Genomic DNA, 20,236 nt, shown 5'->3' with positions numbered 1-20,236 from the left:
TTAATTTTCAAAACATTGTGATGGAGTCTTGAGCCTTAAAATTTGCTTTGTTGTCCAATTTGCAAGTGAATGGAAGTCGAGACAGAATCAGTGGCCTCTTTTCACCTTATTGAATAAACATGAGGAATTACATAGGAAACCAACAGATGGGCCAATAATAGCGCTGGCCACGTCCTTACGGGAAAGGGAAGGAACTACACCTAAAAACAAATATTACAATTATTGTACAAAATATTTGTATATACAATTTTGCAAGGTTTTAATACAAAAATTGTAAGCTTTATATACAGTAACTGTATTAAAATAATACTAAATTGTTAGATTTCAATATATTCAATGCAAAATGGGAAAAAATGTCCATAACGTAGTAAAATGTCCAAATCGTAGATCTTTCTAGGGAATCGTGCAAAGGTGGTTAAGTTCACTGCAAAAAACTGCGAGACCTTGCACGGAGGACAATTCGCCCGAATCGTAATGAAGCAGGAGGACACTTGGTTAAAAAGGAGGAAATAAAAACATCGACCGATTTTTAGTTTTTAATATTATTAAGAATATTATATTTGTAAGAGTTTTGCAACTAAAGTTTATTGGAAGAACCCAGCAAACAAGAGATCGTATATCTACGCGAATAAGTGTACAAAGTGGAGGCCATATACGTAAACTTTGCATGTAGTCAAATAGAGGCATGTGCTAATATCGCCTTCACCTCGTACACTTATTCGCTAGCATATGCAGCTTTGTTTTGGTATGGAAAATACGAAATACTTTTCTACTTTATCAACATTAAATCTACAGAGGTAATATTTCCGACTGTTATATTAAGCACTTTCCAGTTATAATCTGCTAGCAACTTCTTTGTAGAGGTAAGATTTTAACTTCAACTAATTCTAAAATCAACAGTGAACAAATGTTGAATGTTATTATGCTGGCATTTCAGCGATATTCCAAAGAATGTTATCAAGTAAAGCTCATCACATATAGTTCTGAACATTTAGCAATAGACAACAGACCAGTGTAGATTTTTTCATAGAACGCTATTGAGAATCACAATTCAAAGGCATGTAAATGAGAATGATACCTTTAATTGAACCGGTGCCAACGAAAGTGGTACACAAACCTTTTTTTTTCGATTTTGTGTTTTTACACCAACTGCCTAGTAAGGGAATAACGAAACAGTGAATTTTGACACAATGGAGATCGAAGCTGAACACGTTCTACGATTTGTTGAATATGGTGAAGCATCAGCTTGTCCACTGCTCGCTGCTTGCTTCTGTGGTAAAAGGTGAGAGAAGGAAAAAGGGAACTGCAGTTGGTGTAGGGTACCTTGCATTCACATGTCGCTCTGTTTGTTTGCTTCGGCGCGCTTTGCGTTTCAGGTGTCCTTATTGTAAATTTAAGTTGTTTGGCAATGAGAAGCATCTAATGGCTATAGATTTCCGTATTTGATGACAGAATAGAATTTTTGGTGTCACAGCAAATATGACGCAATATTATGTTCTTTTCGGATATGTTTCTCGGTTGGTTAAGTCAGCTTAAGGGATTGCGTCACTTATAAAATCAAGAATATTTTAGTGTGTACTTAAGAAAGATGCAGAGAACTCTACGACCTCTCATAGGTGCCACGGGAGGTTTTGGGATTATGTGAAAGGTTATAACAGTAGGAATCGTTTTGGTAGAACGTGAAACACAGATAGAACTAAGATAGAAATACAAAGTAGGAAAGGGACGAGCCTGGAATTGAACCCACGACCTCCTACTTATAAGGCAGAAGCGATAGCCACTACACCACCGAGCTCGTCTATTGAGAAATTGACATATGCATTACAGAAATCAAGTACCGATGAAGCAAAAAGAGGCGAATCAGAACACTCACCTGCAACAAGAACTTTAGGAACTGAGAAGATGAGCTTAACAATTTAGCACAGACAAACAGACATAACACATTGAACATTCACTCATCAAATTCATCGTCGTTAAAACACTAACGACATCTGTTGATTTCAGTTAGTTGGGCAAATCACGAACCAGATGGCGGTAGTGAGCAAACGTCAAACTTGAGCAAATCTGATGTGGGCGCCACGAGTGATCGATTGGTCAACTAATGATTTTTTGAATTGACCAGTAAATCAGTGAACGATGTAAATTTGGCGAGTGTTATGTCTGTTTGTCTGTGAATTTAGCATGGAATATGTACGAAGCCGAGGGATCTATAGTGTTCAGTACGGATCAGCTACCGGAAGGGAAATAAGGTCAAAAGGCGAAACGTAGAACGGGACAAAAGGTAGAAACAAAATTTTTTAGCGATTTAGTTCGGAAAAGGTATTGAATGGTAACCGCCCCTTCGGTTGAGTTTGATCCCACAAAACCAGTACGCTAGACTTTTAATGTACTGAATCTTTTCTATCTCTAACAGAACTATCTATCGGTTTCGCTTGGATGCCTTGGATGAGTCGAGTCAAGTACGAGACACTGAAGACGGCCTTACTGTTAAGGTCGAAGTACGTATCTGTCAAGGTACAATTAAGTGGTGGAATTAAATGGGATTGTACAAACTCGTCTAATGACAAGAGAACTATGTATCTATAGATATTCATAGTATTGTTTATTCAAGGTGAAAGAAAGAGAAGGCAAGGCATACGATGCTGCTTTGTCTTAGTCGCGTTGTTCGGTAAAGCCTACGATTACGATGTTCTTTATACCACTTTTGAATCTGTACTTGGGTACATCCCTTTGAACCCGAATTACACATATATTATGTGATATAGACTGTCACGTTTAGTTTTATATCACTGTAATAAATCAATATAAAATCGATCATTAGCTGTAAGCGAGAAACAACAACACAAGATATTCTCTATCGTCACGCAAGTCAAAGAAATCCGCATCGCATCTTCATACTGCATATCAGTGGCAGATTCGAAAATTCATTTCGTTCCGTGTAAATCATCAGTAAACAGCCGTCATTTCAAATGAGCATCCAAACGATCTATTCCTGCCACGAAAAAAAGGCGAAAAATAATTTGACATGAGATGAGTATCTGACACTTCTTGGTGACATTCGCATTTCCCCCAATGAACAGAGACACAATGTTCACGGTTGGTGTGAAAACGAGAAGTCGCACGGTGCCCCAAGCAATCGGGAAAAGATTTGTTAGTGTCCATTTTATCAGACGTTGGTAGTCTGTTAAGTAAATCCGGCGGCGGTCCGAGTGTTAGCTTTCCCCGGAAGTCGGGCGGACGAATAAGAATCGGCACAGTCAGCAGCCAAAAATCGATTAAAAATCCCGTAAGTCCTGAATGCCGAGTCATTATTTCCTCGTGTCAGTCAGCCAACGATTAAATTTGCAGATAGTTCCGGCTCAAAGAGAACATCGGAAAACGAATTCCCTGCCCGTTGAGCGCGAAGGCCCACACACCATCGTAAGTAGCCGATTCAGTGGCATCTAACCTCCAAACTCACACCCGTGTGCTTCAGGTACGAACTTAGGAAGGACAGGCCGCCAGGAAAACTGCTGTTTTATCACTGGGAAAGAGTCCAGTTCCCTCCTGACAAGCGAACTATCAAGAAAAGGCCCCAAAGGGTGAGTTTTTTAAAATTAGAATTGGCCATATTAGGTTGTCATTACTGTTGCCTCAACAGGGCCTTTGTTACCATCCGGATCACTCCGAACAACGCGTGAAACCCATCGCCGGGCAGAGAAGGCGGAAAGCCGGCGAGTGAACGACAGCCCAGGACTAACAGAGAGCGCAAACGTCCCGCAAGAGCCAGACAGAGGCGGCCCGGGAGCACCACCGACTGAACGCGATCGAGGTTCGGCAAGGATTCGTCACCCGTGCAACGGGTGAATAAAGCATCATCGACGACGAGCGCCGCAAAACTCCCTCGGAGGGTCCCCATCCAGTAATCCGGTCGCACTGGACGGCCAGAGGGGTCCCCACCAGAGGGATTGGCGTGTGGAGCGAACGAGTGTATACTGTAGGCAAGGATGTTGTCGAGATGTGTGCGTGGAGCGGCGGCAGGTGACCGACCGCAGAAAGTGTTGTCGCTGTAGGGGGACGCCCCGACGGTACCGTGAGTACGAAATATGTTAGCATGTAAGAAGAGATGAATAGAGAAAGAGTAGAGGAGTAAGGCCAAGAAGTAGGAGGCTAGGAAAAGAAGATGATCAGGGCCGCTGCCCAAAATACATGTATGAAAATCTAGCTTTGTGGCTTTATTGTCTTGTTGGTGCTTTAGCCCTCCAGTTTTGTTTGCTTTGTGTCCGCTTTGGTAGTTCTGCTCTACCCGCTACCGGAAACTCGCAATAAGACCTTCAATATCTGAACTCAAGAATAGTTTGCAATACATTAGATGTAATGGAAATGATGTGACGTGACATGTTTATAATAACGAGCAGATGTTCAATAAGCTATTCCAACTCGAAAGTAAAGCCAATACCCCGTAGATTGCTGTGTTGGGCATACAGACCTACAAGACGCCTACCTACGAACCAAAGAAAGGTTTGAGGTACCATAGATTTCATTATATTTGCTATGTTCAGAATAGCGGAATGTTGTTTTGTGGAGTTATTTACACTCAAAACTTCACACAAAGCTTTAATATCTGAACTCAAGAACATTTTGGACTACCGTTGTAGATGTCCTATTAATACTATGATGTGTTGGTAATAACAAAGTATCGTCCAATGAAGCTATTCTATCTTGAACAAGACTACGTATAACGCTTCATTGATCATATAGACGTTAAAGATCAGAACATAAGGATAGTTTGAACTATTGATTGAATACGATTAATTAGATGAGTGTATTATTTCTGCGTGAAGTTAATCGCTTTTTACAATGTTGTAGAAATGTTAATCTCATCTTCCGAACTTAGATGTACATGTTCATTGTTCATGATAGAATTAGAGGCGAAAGTATATAAGCCGTTCTGATAATGATAAATACACTTTTTTTATTGAATAATTCAGATTTTTTTCAAGTAATCTACTGTTTCATAGTTCATATGGTCCAAAATTTTATTTACTTTCATATAGCATCAAGTATTTGAGAATGTTTCGAATATTTGTCATGTTTTATGAATTTTTACTCCCCATTGTTTTGAAGATTTTGTACAACATATTTTTCAGCTATTACTCAAAAATTTTCATAAATATTTCTACTTAATCCATTAGATCTGTGTTTGGGCTTATTTAACAAGCATTATAATGCCGCTAACCGCAAGTCGAGCACATCTGTATATGGAGGCCCATATACATATGTGCTCGACTTGCGGTTAGCGGCAGTATAGATTTTGAAAATTAAATAATTGCAATCGGACGAGAACTAGAACAATTTCAAATTAATAGCCAATAGCCCCAAAAAACATTAAAAAATTATTTCGTGCTCTCGGTTTTCACTAATGCAACTAGTTTGTTACTTTTTGGAGCAATGTGGTCTGTGTCTAAAGCCATGTCCGTACTCATGATGCCATTTTCGAAATATTTTTGGAAGTTTTTCTGAATTTTCAGGTCATTGAAATCATTTTTCAATCAGATCTCGTCGTTAATGCGACAAGACAGACATTTTAAAGCAGCCATATTGAAAATTATATTGATATAACAGTTATAGGGTTTTTCTAAGTAATTTGCCAAAAATAACCCATTCTGTGCAAAAAAATGCTATGGTCAAAAACCACTTTCATATTTTATTAATTTTTAGCAAAAAAATTGAAACTAATATATCACGTGAAAGAGTAGGATGTTATCTATAAGAGGAATCGACATTTTCATGAAATATCAAACGCCATTCCAATTGCCGACTATTTCTTAGTGTATTTATAATTATCTATAGGTCTATAGATTTAAAAGTTCCGTTAGGATACGGCAGCGGGCTTCCATACTGATACTCTTCCCTACATCTTCATACGGGAGTTTGGCAGAAGGAAGATCGTGAGATTTATACCGTCACAAATATTGCCCCCTGCTTGCTGTCATATCCACTTCATTCTTCATGCCTGCCGTATCCTAACGGAACTTTCAAATCTATACATGGTCGTCTAAGTTTGGAAGATGATATTAGCATTTCTATAACATTGTATTGATAGAATGTTTATGCTCTAGGAGTACTGAAATTTGTATCTGATCATGTTAATTTGTCCCAAGGAACTGTTTCAACTTCAAATTACCACCGAGACCCAACGAAACGCTTTGTTCGTGCTTAGAAATATTTGCCTTGGGAATTAAGTAAAAATAGAAGAAATTTCTTTGGAAACTCAAGTTTTTAGAGTAATTCTCCCCAAGAATATGGTCTGTTGGTCTAGAATATTTCATGAAAATTCAGAAGAATCTTCCATTGGAAATCAAAGAATTTCTCCTGAGATTCAAGAAGGAACTCGACAACAATTTTGCGTGAAAATTCAGGAGAGTTACTGTTAGAGAATTAAGAAGAATTTTCCATGGAAATGTACAGAAAGCTTGTGCAATTGAATAGCTGTCGTGCTTAAGGTTGTTGGGATAAAATTTGGAAATCTGGTATTGGGTAGGAAATCTAATGAAATATGACATTGAGCGAGGGAACTTTGTTTCAGTAAATTGATTACAGTCAATTTTGAAAGACGTAGTACTGCGGGTCATGTTTCATTACGTAGGATACTACACCGAACTTCAACTCAGTTCTAATAGTAGAAGCATATGTACTAAAACGCTAGAGACGACATTTGAAGTAATTCGCCAAAATATTCTTCAACAAGCTTAACTTTAAATCTCCGAAATATAATAACCGATTGGGCCACAGCGGCCGGGTTTCCTGTCGAATGCAATAGTTGGGTATAAATGGACCGATAGTTTTATATTAATCTGTTCATTTCAACATTTATGGGTTTAATGTAATGATATTCTGTATATAATGGGAAATACATAAATATTAACCTTGGACTAAAATGTGTTCGTTCCATCTTTTGCTAAGTTCTTGAACATTAATTCGCTTACCTTGTTGATTGATAAAACTATTAAAAAAAATTTCACCACCTTACTACCAACCCATGTCACTAGATTACGCTCATTAGAAGTAGTAAATTAAAAAGATGTTCTCCCTCAGCACTCCATCATTATGGGTAATTTAATAAAGCATGTAATTCCATTTTGAATCTCTTCTCAGTGTCACTAACCAAACCAACCATTCGCCAATCCATTATGAAAATCATCGTTATTAATCACTCATTTTGAAGCTGCAATCCACCAGTCACTTTTCTCTCCGCTTTATTCGATGTTTGCAAATAACCCCATATGGTATCAAGGCACTTAGAACCGCCGCACAGCACTTGCTCCGTAATTATATAACATCCACACCAAGCAGTACACCAGTTTTGTGTTGACCACCAGTTAGAAATCCTTGATCGATCTGCTCTGCATAGTTGCATTTGTTTTATTGATCGTGACGCAATAGTTCTGCTGCGTATTCGAAGTTTTTCGATCACTACACGTCCTCGAGATAGAGGTCTTAATTCATTACGAGTTATCGCCGAACATGTCCCTTAATATTTGTTTATCATAGTCTAACTAGTTGGCACTCTTACTATAATTTAAGTTATGCAGGAAAAAAGCAAATTCTTGAACATAAAATTGAAAATCTAGTTATGACATACCACTATAATCCACTTCATTCTGTATCAACAGTTCATACGGTACTAAAACGCGCCAAAATGCGGAATAACACTTTTATAATTGCTTCGTAAAACAAACCACTCGCGTTGTCGCACCGTTCGTATGTTTGGGGTCTCAGGAACGCTCACTCTCACTTTCGTTAGTCACCGTACGATCCCTAAACTGGCCTCACTAGGCTCTCTTTCGTTGTGGTACTGCGGCAAACGAACGACCGGCTTATTTTTAGTACACCGTACTAATGCCCCCGTTTCAGGAGAGCAGTACCCTTTCGTTAACGGCGCGTGGTGGAAATTCACACTGAACTCAGCAGACAAGCACGTGCTTTCCTTCGACCGGACTGTCACACTTAGGTGAACTACCTTTGCAAAAACAAGCCAACAAAAAACGCACTTACGCCACGACGGTCCGTTGGCAAATGTCGCGCCACGCTTCTTCAATTTGGAGCCAGGCGCGCGCGGAATGGACGAAAGGATTGCGTTCACGGGTTTCTCGCTCACGCGAGCAGTCAAGTTACCGCGACTCACACACACCGGCTATGAGAGCGCCGCGTGGTCGTCGACGGGCGTCGCGTGTGCAAAATGAAGATGCGAAGAAGGGTTTTTCCTTTCGAATTGCTCAATGTGTGGTGGCAGGGCTTTTGAACAGAGACCGATGCGATGGTCAAGTAAGAAACGCTTTTTCAAACGACCTGGGGAGCGCGTATTGTTCGAATATGGATTCTCCTCCGAGGAGCACCTGGACGGAACAAACTTTAACGAAGCGGACAACAGTTGCTTTTATATTGGGGGTCAACTTTTAGTTGGTGTGACTTGGGGGTTAGGTCAGGTTGCTGGGCATGTCGGCATGCGTTACATATGGATGGGGACTCGCAAGCGGTGAAAAGTGTTTGTGCAAAATCATCATTGCAATGTGTGCCAACCTTCAAATTATTCAGCTCATATGTTAACCATACTGTTTACACAGATATTTCAACAATTTACTTCTATATTCAACAGTTAGCTGATGAACATCCCTCTAAATTCGAATGAGGGTCATTAACGTCAATCAACAAATAAAATGACGCTAACTTCAACTATCAAAGAGAAATTTTAAAACAATGCCAACCATCACTTTATATTAGCAGAATTGCGTTTACGCTGATCGATGATTTTAGTTAGCAAACTTTGCTGAAAGTAGACGTTTATTTTGACAATTTTTGATCGACGATAACAACCGCCCAACTGAATCTATAGATTATTTCATTTCATTGTATTCTCGATGAAACAATCGCCACTCCTATGAATATCTATTTGCGAGGTTTCGGCTTTTCAGTCTGGATAATCTAAATATATCCAGACTGAAAAGCCGAAACTTCGCAAATAGATTAACATAAGCAATCGAACTCTCAATCTCCTATGAATATCATTCAAAATACAATGAAATAAGAAAAAATCTCCCTCTGCGAGAGAGCTAAATAACATGTTCAGAAAAGGACTGCATTATGTCTAATGTACTAGTTAAATGGGAATATTTATGCAGATCTGGGAGAAATTTCAAAATACTAAATGCATGATTCGTGGTGGAACATCTCACGCCAAGGATACCTGTTCTTTGAGAAAAGATTCAAATAAGGCCAAATGTGCCAATCGTGGGGGACTGGTAAATTCAAATTCTAGGAAATGATACTTCCCTTCACGCAAAAAAAAACAAGAAATCCCGTGAAAGGTTGTCCTTCATAACTACCTACTTGCCTTTTTATTGCACTTGACAGTAAAAGAAATCGATGAAAGCTGATCTTCAAGTTCTAACTCGCAACAATTTTTTTACTCATAATTGGCGACTTCAATGTCAATCTTCGTTCGCGAAAGAATGCTCAAAGCAATTCTAACGGTAAAATTTTATTTAAAGACTGCTCTGGGGGTATTTTACGATTCAATCCCAAGTAATCATTAGCACTACCGCCATCGGGGGTGACAATGGGTCTGAGGGGTGAGAATGGGTCATCGCTCTCACCGGCAGCATGGATGTCGTAGAGAAAAATCGTTCAAAAAGGTCTCTTATATTTTAGTCTTCTTGCCCTCAGATACATTCAATCCATTCTACAAGCATTCTAAGTAGTTGAAACAGCCATTCTCACCCCCATTTGACCCATTGTCACCCACGTCGACGGTATATTACCCCAAACTGCCATATTGGATCAATATACGGCCATTTAAAAACATATAAGCTTTAAAGTAGCTATATGACCGATTTGGCGAAATAGGGGAAGGGTCGTTTGACCGAAACCCGTTCGACCGTAAGCCATTTGGCCGAATGCCACTAGGCCGAAGAAACCATTAGGCAGAAACTCATCTGGCCGAAAGGGTCATTAGGTCGAAAGCGTCATTTGGCCAAAAGCGTCATTTGGCCGAAAGGGTCATTTGGCTGAAAGGGCCATTTGACCAAACGGGTCCTTTAGCCGAAAGGGTCATTTGGCCGAAAGCTTAACTTTTAATTATCATAGATAAGGTTGGGATTTAAACAAAACAAATATAGTAATTTTGATTATGATACACATTCCTCTGGATTCCATATGTGACATTGTCAATGTGACTCGTATCTTTGACATATTTTTGATTTGGAAGAGAGAGGCATTACAATTCCTAAATGTGAAATTAAATTCAGTTGCGTTATTATTGTCGACAATCTTCAACTATCGCTTCAAAAATATATTCTCTGGTGTTTTTGAGTAGGGCTCTGAACGGCTAGCGAAATTAATTGAACGTTATAAGAATTTTTCATTGGTTCTTCACCTGGATCTTAGAAAAATGTCTATCTGAGCTTTTAGCTGCCCATACGCTACAGCGAGAGCTTTTTTTGACTTAGGACTACGTCTGTCTTTTCTATATTGGGGTACATTTTACGACTGCGAAAATCGGGGACCGTCACGAAAATTTGATAAACTTTAAACTTTAATATCTCAGCCGTTTCTCGATGGATTTTAAATTTTTTTTGACCATTCGATCAAGGATGAGTCAACGCTTCTTTGTATTCATATGAAAATACTATTTTTATACTATTTATTACCGATAATTGATAAAAAGTCAAAATAGGTAAACTAACTAATTACGTACATGCATCACTAGCACAGACATCCCAAATATCAATCACTTGCGGATTTGGATCTAATCCTCAGTTTGAACAAGATTTCACGCTGAGCGGACGCATCAAAGCAATCGCAGCGGAGTGGACACATCATCACAGAGGCGCTGGTAACATTTTCAACGGAAATCCATCGCATTGGTGGTGGTGCTCGATGTGTTGCTGCAGATCATTCAACCTCAACGAACCAGCATTTCATATGAAGAAAGGGTTGACCATAAAAATAGCACTGTGGCGATCCCGCACCGCCAGTGCCGGGACCAACAATTTATGGAAAGAAAGAGTCAATTGCGAAAATGAACTGTTTCGGTGGTATCGGGTGTGGCGTGGTAGCTTGGTTGCTGTTAGTGATCCCATCCATTCAAATTTACTGCATCATCTTCCTCCTACGCGCTATCAAATTCGCTATTTACGATTGAGTTTTGCACTTTGAAGAAAGTTTGTTTCGAATAGTCGGATCAACCTGCTTTTGTATAAATTTGGTGGCTTTTGTATAAAATCGACGCCGTCTCAGTGGAAAATATCTACAACAAATTCAAATTCAGAATCTGGCGAGAAAATTTTATTGGATTCTTAGAATTTGCAATTCTCCGGTCCGTTGTCTGCTGCGGAATCCCGATCAAAATGGCTCACGCGCGTCGAAAACCAGCTTTCTTAGATTCAATGAAGAAATTTCATTAGCCACGCCCCTTCATTAATCGTTATGAGTGCACATTTTATGTACACCCATACAGATCACAAAGGGGAGGGGCTAACGGGCCTAATTTATTAAATACAAGAAAGCTGTTATCCGGCGTGCGCGAGCCATTTTGATGGGGATTCTACAGAGAGCGGTTCGACATTCGATGCAGCGGAGCGGACACAGCAGCACGAAGGAGTGGGTGGCACTGTGGCAATGCTGAAAAATTTATTTCAACTTTTGGAGGCTTAGCGAAAAATCATCAAGTGGCGGTCAGACACGCAAGGTGTCGGCAAGTGATTGGATGCAGGATGCAGAAGGCGTATTGGGAAAAGAAAATTGGTTCTTCTCAGGACCAACATTTTATGGAAAGAAAGAGTTAATTGCGAAAATTGACTGTTTCGTTGGCATCGGGTTTGGCGTGGTAGCTTGGTTGCTCTTAGTGATTCCATCGATTCAAATTTACTGCATCATCTCTTTCCGACGCATTCTCAAATTTGCTTTTTACGATTGAGTTTTGCACTTTGAAGAAAGTTCATTTCGGATAGTCGGATCAACCTGCTTTTGTATACATTTGGTGGCTTTAGTATAAAATCAATGAGGACGCCACGTCAGTGGAAATTATCTACAGCATCGAAAACTTAAACAAACGGCTCTTATCAGGGCCACCAATCTTTGTTGAGGAAGAAAGAGCCTATGCTGAGATTTTCAGAAGAGTGAAATATCAATGTTGATAAAGAGACACAAACTATGATGACAAACACCATCCATTTCGTATAGCTACGTAGTCCTACGTCACTTTTGCGTACAACCCGATTGGGCTGCACCTTTGAGTTATTTTGTAAAATATCTTGGCTATGCATATGCACAGCACATGTTTCGAAATGGACAAATTGATATGAAATTTGCGGGAAAGAGCTAATTGTGGTGGAGGTTGGTACTCGGATCCTGATGACTATTTCTGCAAACGTGACCTTTAAGTGGTCTTATTGTGTAGGGGTTATCATCCATCAGGGGTTATATCTAGGCAATAGGAGGTTGGGGTGGGTCCCTCCAAGGCACGTATATTCTTTTTCGCCCATTTCAAAACATTTCAATTTGCCCATTTCAAAACATGTGCTGTGCATATGCACAGCCAAGATATTTAACAAAAAATGATTTTCGAAAAAGGCATCCCTCTTAAAAGGCACAAAAGCCTCTTCCACGCCACGGCGATCAATTCCGATAATATCGATGTCGTCCGCAAATCCCAGGAGCATATGCGATTTTGTGATAATGGTACCGCTTCTTTGCACACCAGCTCTCCTAATCGCTCCCTCGAGCGCTATATTAAACAGTAGATTCGAGACCCTGCATCACCCTGCTTTAATCCATCTAAGGGGAAGGCCAGAGTAAACGCGACGTGCGATGCGACCACGGGGATGACAAGCTACGCCATCTTTGTCACATCTTTTCTGAATCACTAATACGAGTGCACTGCGAATGCAACATAAATAATTGCGAGGGTGAAATTGGTATAAAACGAACAAAGGCATAGACAGTACCTTGGGCAACTAGCATTCTAAATAATTGAGCAAATAAGTTGAACATTCTTAAGTTTAAAGCATGGAATCAAGTATAAAATTGTTTTAATTGATAATTCGTTAAATTTTTCTTCATTTTCTCATGATTGTATCATGTTGCATTATTGAGTGGTATGGGCGTTTTGCATTATATACTCCTGTAAAAACGTAAACATTCAAAATTCACGCACATACTATTGCAAAATAAATCAGTATTGGGGTAATTTGACACTGGGGGATAAATTTATCACCCAAAAAAGAACGAACAGGCAAACTTGTCAAAATCCATAGTAAAAAAATGGATGTCGCTCCTCTGGATGCGACGCGACGCGACAGTGCAATTTGACAGCCTTTTGATAATGATTGTTATTCTCTTACGTGAGTCACGTCGCGTCGCATCGCACGTCGCGTCTACTCTGGCGGGCAAAGGTAACAAATGACGTCGATATTTCATCCGCAACCCTTACACTTGATTTCAATCGATCAAACGTTATACGAATCAGCCGTATCAGTTTCGCCGGAAAACCATGTTCAACCATAATTTGCCATAATTCATTCCGTTTAACTGAATCGTACGCCGCCTTGAAATCAATAAACAGATTATGTGTTTGCAAGTTGTACTTCCGGAATTGATCGAGGATTTGTCTCAGGGTAAACATTTGATCCGTCGTTGATTGGCCCTCACGAAAACCTGCTTGGAATTCGCCGACCAAGGACTCTTCAAGCGGTTTCAATCCGTTGAACAGAATACGGGACATAATTGTGTACGCCGAATTAAGGAGGGTTATTCCTCGGTAATTGGCGCACTCCAGTCTGTGCCCTTTCTTAAAGAGAAGGGGAAATGAGGCCGTACAACCAGCTAGCAGGCATTTCCTCGGCTTATTATTATTATTATCCATACTTTCGACATAATTTATTGCAGAACTTCATAAAGCTGCTCACTGCCATGATTGACAAGTGCACCAGGGAGCTGGTCCTTCCCCGCAGACTTATTGTTTTTAAGCTCTTTAACAGCTTTTTTAACCACATGTAGTGTAGGCGACTCCACAGCTTGTCTATCGTCGCTAATATTTATTCTGCTCACCGATGCACCATCACTTCCACTATTCAACATAGTCTCGAAGTGTTGCTTCCACCTGGCAGCTTCTTCGGTTCTATCTGTCAGCAAATTCCCTTGTTCGTCGTTGCACATGACGGGAGATGGCGTTGTCTTTCACCGCACGCCATTGACAGACTCATAGAACCTCCGCATATCGTTCTACTATATTTTTTCCTGCGCCTCGCTAAACACTTGTTCTTCATATTCTTTCTTCTTCCTGCGGTGGGTTCGTTTTTCGGCTGCTCATGCTACCTTGTACCGATCTCTATTCGATCGAGTACTCGACACCAACATCCGGCTTCTGGCAACGTTCTTCTCGTCTGTCACTCTCTGACACTCCACATCGAACCAACCCGTCCTGGGTCGCCTCTGTGCAGTGCCTACCATTTCTCGTGCTATTGTGCTCACCGCTCCATGGATCGACTCCCATAGATCGTTGATATTGTCGCTAACGTTGATTGCACTTATCCGTTCGTCGAGCTTCTGGCGGTACTCAGCCGATACTCCTTCCACCGACAATCGCTGGATATTGTAACGCATCGTTCGCTGTGATCTTTCGTTCGATACAGTTGACAACCGTGATCAAATTTTACTGACAACGAGGTAGTGACCAGAGTCAATGTTCGGACCTCTGAATGTCCGCACATCGATAACATCCGAGAAATGGCGCCCATCCACCAGAACATGATCTATCTGGTTGCAAGTTTCACAATTTGGGTGTCTCCAGGTGTGCTTTCGGATATTCTTTCTAGCCTTTCTTCACTAGCCGTAAGCCGTTATCATTGGTAGCGGAGTGAAGGCTCTCCCTACCAATTATGGGACGGAAAAAGTCCTCTCTACCTAAAAGTCCTATCAGGACATTCATAAAACGTGTCCTTCACGTCGTCGGATTTATCGTTTGTCGGTGCGTAATCGTTGATTAGGCTGTATTTGAAGAATTTGCCCCGTATCCTCAACCCACAGATTCGTTCGCTAATGGGTTTCCACCGCATCACGCGCTAATCTGCTTGCCCATCACTACGAAACCAACTCCATGCTCTGCTTCCCGCCGCCGCTTTGATAGATGTTTTATTTGAATGCAGTGTTGGTCGTGGGGTCCACGGCTCGGAATTCACGTTCTCCGGATCTAGGCCATCGGACTTCTTGAATAGCGGCCACGTTCACTCTAACCTTCTGCAGTTCGCGAGCCAGAAGGCTCACTCGTCCAGGTTCATTTAAGTCGTTTATAGTCCTTATTTCGTTGCTATCGTTCGTTCTTCTATCTCTATTTTTCGTGGTATTTGAGAGGCTTCAGTAAGCTACCTTACCGGGGTCGCGTTACCTACATCGCGCTGGTGGTGCTGCCACCTTAGGTATAGCTGACGCTGTTTGAGCCGCACCTCCTCGTGAACAGACGCTCGAGGCGTACCTTTTCACTCTAGCTGATGCCAGAAGGACAACAGTGCCCAGGCTGCACCACCAGCTAAGTACACAACCCTTAGCTAGCTCAGCAACCCTTTCGTCATCGAACGAACCGTGGAAGCGTGAGAAAGGAACTTGTGGGGACCAGAGCTCTGTTGAGTGCTCCTTCCTTGATGTCAATCCACCATTTTGCAGAGTAGCCGAATAATATGCAATTAATTGTAATTATTCTTATGTCAACGGCCTACGCGTAGAGATGTTTCTATACTAACTATTGGTTCCTCGTGCAGTTTTTATTGTTCTGATCAATCACGGAGTAGCAACAATGAATTGTGCGGTCATTAAGCTCAAGCTCAAGCTATAGAGGATTTTTCTCTATTCTTTCCTTTCTCTCTATCGATTTTTTCGTTAATAGCTCATTTGAATAATAACTTACAACCAGGGATTTTTCTTTCATATGAACAAAACATAAACTAGGACACTTCTGTGGAAAATTTAAGGTTTTTCTTCACACCACTAAATTTGAACAAAATTCCTTTAGAATTTTCTGGGAATATAGGCGACCCTGTTTTTGTTTTATTCTCCTTCTTATCCATGAAATATGTTGCCAGCAACTGATTTCTTATCCAACCACAAATGAATCAGGTGCGAAACATCTATTTCGCAACACTATTGTTTATGCTAAAACTATCTTTATTCAGCGAATTCAATTTTTCCCATAATTTTTCCCATATCTAATACGTAGCTAAAGTTATTTAACAAAAACAATGCTTTTTTACGCCCTTCAATCTTCATAAAATTAACCATCGAAGATACTAACATTGTTAAAAATGTAACGCAAGCGAGAAAATAGCTCGCTTGCCATAGACATCACGACTGAACGCCTGATCAGTCATAGAGAGAGCACTGAATGGTTGGATGAAATCAAATCAAGCAACTGGTGTGCTAAAGTTAGGTATCTAAGAAATGCATCACAAATTAGCGCAGCCGATAGCCAACGAACCGAATTTATTCAAATTAGGAATCATGATGGGTGCAAATTTCGCACCTTCAACCCACCAACTTTTAACACAGTTATCCAATACAATGGCTGAGAAACTTAAGTGGACTAATTTATGGGAATATTACGCGATGGTCGCTCACGACCAATATGCAATGTCAATCGAGCTGTGCTTGTCGTCTGATTAATTCCGCGTCATCGAAAACGATGGAGGGTAATCATGACAGTGCGATTTAAATAAACTCATGCTGGGGGTGATCTCAGTGAGAGTATTCGACATAAAATCGCAAAATGACCATTTCACGATCGATTACATTACATGTCTTTAGCAATTTTGCATGTAGTGCTTCTTTTTATGTTGGTACTTGATCCCCGCTGGCAATCGGCTTGAGATCTTAATTTTGTTGGTCATTTCCACAGTTAAGTTAGTGGTTGATTGACTTTAAATATTATGGAACAATGAGTGCAAGGCTCAAAAGTAGCGATAATATGTCACACAAAAATGTCTCGTTCGAATTAAAACTGCATTTATCAATCTAGGGTTGGCTCTCACGCGTATAGCTAACTTTTTTTAGAAAATAAATATGCAGCAAATTCGACACGCCGTGACGCTCCGACCGTGGGGTAGATTGCACAATTCTGGACAGTTCCTGATGGGTGTAGCAGACAGTAGTCCCATTGCGGTTTCGTAATCTTTGGCTGGCTTAGTCAACATATGCTCACTCGCTTCCAAAAGTCGTTATATTTGCGTGGACGAGCAGTTCAAAAAGCTGGAAAACTCGACTTGCAGCGTGATTAATTATAACCACCTCTGTAACGATGACGACGTTCGACCGCAACGACGTCGTCGTCAGTGAAGTTGGCGCAGTGGAACCGGTCGGTCAGACGGACAATATATTGGTATAGAGAAATTGTTTCTCATTGGCGCATTGGCAATTCTGCTTCCTGAAAGCATTGGGCATACGATGAGGATCCTCTGCTTCAGCAAATGAAATGAATTTGCCGCATGTGTAGCAAGCTGGTCATGTTAGATGATCACTAGGTGCGATTCGTTAGTGCCCACTTCTCAAACTTGCGTGAGGGGCCTAAATTTGTTTCGCTACAGCAAACAGGAGAATTGAACTACAATGGCACAAGTGTTTATTACTAAGTGTTGAATGGTGGGTAATTATAAGTCAATTTGGAGGCGTCGTAAATAAATACATTGCTAAATTTATTTGCCACCTGCTCTGGCGGGGAAGCGCCATATTCGATTCTTTCTCGGTTTTATTATTCGTCAGTTTCGCCCAGCGAAGTTCACGTAAATCAACTATGAAATACCGTTGAAGGTGCTTTTTAGAGACATAACGTCATTGCGTTGGTTTTTTCTCTTTTTGATTTTGGAGGAACTTCTGCAGAATTTTCTGGAAAAACAACTGAAGAATTTGCTGGAGAAACCTCTGGGGAAATTCATGAAGGAACTTCCGGAGAACTTCTTGGAAGAACATGTGTATGAATGGCTGGATGCACTTTTGGAGGAGGAAATTATGGTGGAAAGTCTGAAGGAACAAACAGAGAAATTTCTTGAGGATTATTAATACCAGCTTTAGTCCTGGTGCTAGGTGTTACGCTAAACAGACCTGACAAGACGGCCCTTCGACGAGACAGGAGCTTTGCGCAGGCCCAATAAGCCGTCTTCAAAATCTAACATTACTCCAGGGTTCGTAATGCTCACTCAATCTAAGGAGCACAGGATGCTCCCTCACGAAAATTTTTGGAGAGAAATCGCTTTTCGAGAAAAAAAAACAGCTTGGAGAATGATAACCATATTTCGCTCACTTCGATTGTTGACAATCGTTGGTTTGCTCTTTTTCTTTCATATTCGAGTCTTTTCGTGGCATCACCAATGCATATTGTAGTAGCTTATGTGGAACAAATATCTTAATGCTTTCATACAGACAACGTGGTGGTGTGGAAAAGCGGGCATCAAGTGGCTACCATCTACCAAAGCTATGGCACCACCAATGAGCTTGGGTACTGGATTCATAATTCATAAAAAAATGCGCCAATGCGTGATTAGGTGGCAGCCAATCAACGCACGGATGTGCAAGCTGAGGATAAAAGGCCGTTTCTGGCATCATCAACGTGCACTGCCGCCCACACGAAGTGAAACCCGACGACGATAATGAAGCGTTCTATGCACAGCTGGAGCAGACATCCGATGGATGCACAATTTGCACAATGCGGGAAGTCAAAATCGTCATCGGCGACATGACATGAACGCTGAGCTATTTATTTATTTATTTTCAGACTAAGGCCGGAGCACTATGGGGGATCCCCATACAAGCGAGCGGTCAAAAATAAAATTGGACTTTTAAAGTGATTTTCCACTTAGTTTTAGCTGTGTATGGTCGAAATAGCATGAATATACAATTTCCAACCCCCCCCCCTTTGGGGATCGTCTATGAATTACGTAATTATTTTTTTCATAGGTTCGATTAACGTGACAAAGCAAACCTATTTGGGAAGTTGAAATTTCGTGCGTTTTCTTAAGGAGAAGGAAGGGGCTGTACAAAACTAAGTTCAGCAATTTATGGACATTATGGCGGCGATCATGTTAAATGACATTAATTTCATGACATTCCGTGATATTTTTTGTTCTCACTCTCATGCCTCACAATTTGTATTTAGAACAATTTGTTTGACAAAGTACTAGGATCTGAAGGATCATAAAGCATTAAATGTTAATCAAATAATCAGAATTGAAAATAACTTTTGAAAAAGGGTATTAGCAAATTAGAAATCGCAATCCCATGACATTTTACGTGTACAAGTTATTCAAAAATGAGATTAATATATTCTCAAAAAATGTGGACATTCATTGTGGAATGTAAGAATGCTCCATTCTTCCGAAAAGCAAAATTCTTTAATTTAAATAACAACACTATTTGAATTACTTTTGATTTGTTTTCATGATTTCTACAAGTTATATACAGCATCATTCTTTTTCTGTGTCAAGGTTTAAGTCTTCAATGATATTTTCTTCAATTCCATCAACGATGGAAGATGAGATAAATTCATCTAAAGTATTAGAAGATAAAGAACTTTTGAAAATCTTCAAATATTACAAAATTACGCATGGCATAAGAATAACTAAGTGAAAAATTTTTCCAACGTCTCCTCGTTATCCAAATCGAGCTTAAAATGGATCTGATTCATGTAAGGCACGAAGGAAAATGTCAACATTTGCCTCTCTTGATCATTTTCTTGCATTATGAGTTCTAAATTTCTTCAACTGTTTATATTGACTTTCCGCTGGTTGTTCAGCCAGTGAACCTCAAAGTGTAGATGAGTGAATAAATATTTCCCTACCATTAGCCAGACATTCATGAACACTAGCAGGAATTTCATACGCTCCGTTCTAACTAAGATGTTGTTCGTCTTTACTTTTTGCAATAAACATGTCGGGAATTATTGATTCCAGGAGATTTATAAATATTTACATATTATGAAATCTCATATTTAGTTCTCCATCAGTAGCTAATGAATAGCTCAGAAAATTAGGTTTAGAGAATGACTCAAACCACTCAAGCCCCAAACGCATTTCAGCGGAATGGCGACGGAAACAGTAAAATTTGACAGGAAATATATGAGCGAACTGTTAAATCCTTCCGTTACCGTTGTGCTGCATTGCATTGGGGGTTTTATTCATTACTCCTTTGAAAAGTTAATTAAATGAGCTCAAATGGTTAT

At 40.2% G+C, this 20,236-nt stretch overlaps 1 protein-coding gene and 1 long non-coding RNA gene across 2 annotated transcripts in view; one reads left to right on the top strand and one right to left on the bottom strand.

The window, feature by feature from the left end:
• LOC134226299 (putative mediator of RNA polymerase II transcription subunit 26) overlaps positions 1–8,352 on the bottom strand; it is a 55,802-nt gene extending 47,450 nt beyond the window's left edge. Inside the window, exon 1 of the mRNA XM_062706986.1 lies at positions 7,625–8,352. Within this exon, the coding sequence (XP_062562970.1) occupies positions 7,625–7,642 (18 nt within the window). The 5' untranslated portion in view covers positions 7,643–8,352. The remainder of the gene's footprint in view (positions 1–7,624) is intronic.
• Positions 3,110–4,180, top strand: LOC134221237 (uncharacterized). The gene is made up of 4 exons (XR_009982277.1): positions 3,110–3,286; positions 3,349–3,420; positions 3,476–3,581; positions 3,641–4,180. It is a non-coding gene; the product is annotated as an uncharacterized LOC134221237 (long non-coding RNA).
• Positions 8,353–20,236: the final 11,884 nt, after the last annotated feature.

The sequence above is a fragment of the Armigeres subalbatus genome, chromosome 3, assembly GCF_024139115.2.
Source record: "Armigeres subalbatus isolate Guangzhou_Male chromosome 3, GZ_Asu_2, whole genome shotgun sequence".
NCBI lineage: Eukaryota > Metazoa > Arthropoda > Insecta > Diptera > Culicidae > Armigeres > Armigeres subalbatus.
This window is presented reverse-complemented; position numbering and strand designations above follow the sequence as displayed.